Source organism: Seriola lalandi, unplaced genomic scaffold (genome assembly GCF_002814215.2).
Source record: "Seriola lalandi dorsalis isolate HSWRI2012SDOR001 ecotype SW California unplaced genomic scaffold, Sedor1 jcf7180002054905, whole genome shotgun sequence".
In the NCBI taxonomy this organism is placed as follows: domain Eukaryota; kingdom Metazoa; phylum Chordata; class Actinopteri; order Carangiformes; family Carangidae; genus Seriola; species Seriola lalandi.
This window is the reverse complement of record NW_019525457.1, coordinates 152,410-156,714: the sequence shown is the minus strand read 5'-3', so window position 1 is coordinate 156,714 and position 4,305 is coordinate 152,410. Positions and strand designations below refer to the sequence as shown.

At 46.5% G+C, this 4,305-nt stretch overlaps 1 protein-coding gene across 1 annotated transcript in view; it reads left to right on the top strand.

The window, feature by feature from the left end:
* The first annotated feature begins 241 nt into the window (after window positions 1-241).
* The window catches only part of LOC111672872 (phosphofurin acidic cluster sorting protein 1-like), a 15,453-nt gene continuing 11,389 nt past the window's right edge, over window positions 242-4,305 (top strand). Inside the window, exons 1-4 of the mRNA XM_023430448.2 lie at window positions 242-332; window positions 444-533; window positions 711-836; window positions 3,635-3,797. Of these exons, the coding sequence (XP_023286216.2) occupies window positions 273-332; window positions 444-533; window positions 711-836; window positions 3,635-3,797 (439 nt within the window). The 5' untranslated portion in view covers window positions 242-272. The remainder of the gene's footprint in view (window positions 333-443; window positions 534-710; window positions 837-3,634; window positions 3,798-4,305) is intronic.

Below are 4,305 nucleotides of genomic sequence, written 5' to 3'. Positions count from 1 at the left end.
TTTTCACTTACCCAACTAAACTTCTACTGGGAGGATCGTCACCAAATGTACAAATATTCATGGCTCCCAGAGGATGATCCCAGATCAGACATGATATGTAAGAGGACCCCACCCCCACATGGAAACCAAGACTCTGAGGTCCTGAGAGTCCAGACAGGGACTTAGGTTTGTGACTTCTGTTTCCTGTGTACCTGTATTAATCCACTGAAGAAGAAGTGTGACCCCTCTCACGTGTCTCCTGCAGGTTGTGCAGTCTGACTGTGAAGAAGCTGATGGTTTTCAGGGAGCTGGACAGAGAACTGAGCTCCGTCGTCATCGCTGTAAAGATCCAGGTGAGATTCACCTGCACGGAGAACACCAGCAGCTCTGTCAGCTGTTTCCTGTTTATGTTTTTTCTAAAGTTGTGATGTGACTCTGACTCGGTCTTCATGTCCCGCTCTCAGGGCTCAAAGAGAACTTTGAGATCCAACGAGTATCTTCTTCCTCCGGACGGTCTGATGGAAACAGACCTGGAGCTCAGCTTCTCTCTGCAGGTTCATATATTCCATCATTTCTTTATCACACATTCATAATGTAGAACACGCCTGGTCCAGAATCAAACTCTCTCTTCAGTTCAGCGTTCACACTTTATGATGTTTGTGGTGCATGTTCCTGCTCCCCAGAGGAAGACTCCCACATCTCCATGTAAAACTGTGTCCGTCTGTCTTTAGTATCCCCACTTCCTGAAGCGAGACGCAAACCGTCTGCACGTGATGCTGCAGAGGAGGAAGAGGTACAAGAACCGAACCATCCTGGGCTACAAAACCCTCGCAGTGGGAGTCATCAATATGGCTGAGGTAGGACAACAGGAAGTAGGACAACAGGAAGCAGGGCGACAGGAAGTAGGGCGACAGGAAGTAGGACCACAGGAATTAGAACGACAGGAATAAGAACGACAGGAAGTAGGGCGACAGGAAGTAGGGCGACAGGAAGTAGGGCGACAGGAAGTAGGACCACAGGAAGTAGAACGACAGGAAGTAGAACGACAGGAAGTAGGACAACAGGAAGGACGACAGGAAGTAGAACGACAGGAAGTAGGGCGACAGGAAGTAGGGCGACAGGAAGTAGAACGACAGGAATTAGAACGACAGGAAGTAGGGCGACAGGAAGGACGACAGAAAGTAGGGCGACAGGAAGTAGGACGACAGGAAGTAGGACGACAGGAAGTAGGGTGACAGGAATAAGAACGACAGGAAGTAGGGCGACAGGAAGTAGAACGACAGGAAGTAGAATGACAGGAAGAAAGACGACAGGAAGTAGAATGACAGGAAGAAAGATGACAGGAAGTAGGACGACAGGAAGTAGGGCGACAGGAAGTAGAACGACAGGAAGTAGAATGACAGGAAGAAAGACGACAGGAAAAAGGACGACAGGAAGTAGGACGACAGGAAGGACGACAGGAAGTAGGATGACAGGAATTAGAACGACAGGAAGTAGGGCGACAGGAAGGACGACAGAAAGTAGGACGACAGAAAGTAGGGCGACAGGAAGAAGGACGACAGGAAGTAGGACGACAGGAAGTAGAATGACAGGAAGAAAGACGACAGGAAAAAGGACGACAGGAAGTAGGACGACAGGAAGGACGACAGGAAGTAGGACGACAGGAATTAGAACGACAGGAAGTAGGGCGACAGGAAGTAGGACGACAGGAAGTAGGACGACAGGAAGAAGGGCGACAGGAAGCAGGGCGACAGGAAGTAGAACGACAGGAATTAGAACGACAGGAAGTAGGGCGACAGGAAGTAGAACGACAGGAAGGACGACAGGAAGTAGAACGACAGGAAGGACGACAGGAAGTAGGACGACAGGAAGGACGACAGGAAGTAGGACGACAGGAAGAAGGACGACAGGAAGTAGGACGACAGGAAGTAGGGCGACAGGAAGTAGAGCAGAGGTGGGTAGAGTAGCCAGAAATTGTACACAAGTAAGAGTACTGCTACTTTAGAATTTTATTACTCAAGTAAAAGTAAAGAGTAGTCACCCAAATATTTACTTGAGTAAAAGTAAAAAGTATGTTGTGAAAAAACTACTCAAGTACTGAGTAACTGATGAGTAACCTGTTCGTTTCATGATGACGGCAACAAATAATCCACAAAAACATGAAAATAGCAATGAACAAATTCAGAGCCAAGAACATCTCTTAAGCAACTAAAACAATAATAAATTAAATAATAATACATTGAAATAAAATAAATTAAGGCAAATTGAGCCACAAAACTTAATAACAGCACAATAGGCTCAAGTTAACCATAAACTCTGATAGGTGTGGGCCGCACCTGGGAACACACTGTGCACTTCTGATTGGTGTTTGTATGCATGTGTGCGTGTGAGTGTGTGTGCGTGTGTGTGTGAGTGTGTGTGCATGTGTGAGTGTATGTGCGTGCGTGTGTGTGTGAGTGTGTGTGCGTGTGAAGTTTTGCATGTTCACTCAGAATCACTCAGTTAAGTGACTATTCAGCTTCAACATTGTGTTCTGCTTCTTTGCTGCCGGTGTTTCCGCTGAGAGTTTGTGTGCAGTTAGTCATGTGACCGCCTGGCTCTGTTTGATTGGTGAAATGGAGTCATGTGATGGATCCTACTTTGGAGGTCTCTGACAAACCAAAACAAACAAAGCGTGCATTAAAAGATTGATAAAAATATGTAGCGAGTAGCGAGCGTAATGTAGATAAATGGAACGGAGTAAAAGTACCGCTTCTTCTTCACAAATATACTCAAGTAAAAGTAAAAAGTATGTTGCATTAAAACTACTCTTAGAAGTACAATTTATCCCAAAAGTTACTCAAGTAAATGTAACGGAGTAAATGTAGCGCGTTACTACCCACCTCTGAAGTAGAGCGACAGGAAGTAGGACCACAGGAAGTAAAATGTCAGGAAGTAACACAACAGGAAGTCGTGTGGCTCTGTCTGTTGGTCTGTCCCTTTGGTCCAGTCTACTACTTTGTATTTATTGCTAATTAGCAGATGTTAGCATTGTCATTGTGTGCATGCTAGCATACTGATGTTAGCATTTAGTTGAAAGAACTGCTGCCGTGTTTGAATTATTGTCACGCATTTCAGACCAAGATTAATGTTACGATTAAAGAAGCACGTTTTAGATCATTAAAAGTTCATTATTAAAAGGATGAAAAGTCATTTCTCCTTTAATTAAAACTCCATCAGCCCCAGTGACGGTCCAGGACTCTATTCCACATCTCTTCCTCTGTCTCTAGTCGTCTCTCCACATATCACAAGACGTATGATGCAGCAGGTAGAGCAGGAAGTCCATTGTTCTCCGGGTTGGAGGTTCGATCCCCAGCTCCTCTCGTCCACATGTCAAAGTGTCCTGAGCCAGAAACTGAGTCCTGATTGTCTCTGCTGCCTGAAGACGACGTGCTGCTGCAGGACAGTCGTTACAGTCGATTCAATCTGCCGTGAAACATAAACAACGTCTGTCGACCAAAGAGAAACGAGTCTGATGATTAAACATCAGATCAGCTGTTCAGCTCCTTATTATGATGTTTATTTCATTTAGACGGCATCACCTGTGTGTGTGTGTGTGTGTGCGTGTGTGCGTGTGCGTGTGTGTGTGTGTGTGTGTGTGTGTGTCCTGTCCCAGGTGATGCAGCATCCGACTGACGGAGCCCACATCCTCAGTCTCCATAGCAACCTGAAGGATGCCTCGGTGCGTGCGGCAGAGCTGAGTGTCCTCTCTCTCTCCAGCCAGCCAATCGAACAGGAGGACACAAGCGGTCACCATGGCAACAAGACCAAGGCCTCAGGTAGGAGTAACAGTGAGCCTGACCTCCTATCTGTCTGACAGCATCAGGTGCTCATTATAGACTGGTTCCTGATTGGTCGGGACCTTTGTGCACATTCCCCTCCTCCTCGACACAAACATTTCAAATGAAAAGCCTCTTTGTTCTTCATCACCTCGTCCTTGTCCTCATCCTCCTTGAGCTCCTCACACACAACACAAATCACACAGATTAACACAAGCTAAACTGACTCCACTGAAATGAAATCCATGGATGTTTAAAGAGCTGCTGATGTCACCTGAGTGAGACGAGACGTCCTGATGAAGAGAGTAACAGCAGAAACCTCCTGCTCCTGTTTAGTGTCTGACAACCTAATGTGTTACTGTGACTTTTTCCTTCATGTAACAACTGCACAGGAAGCTGCAGGAAGCTGCAGCTACAGGAAGCTGCAGGAAGCTGCAGGAAGCTGCAGCTACAGGAAGCTGCAGCTACAGGAAGCTGCAGGAAGCTGCAGGAAGCTGCAGCTACAGGA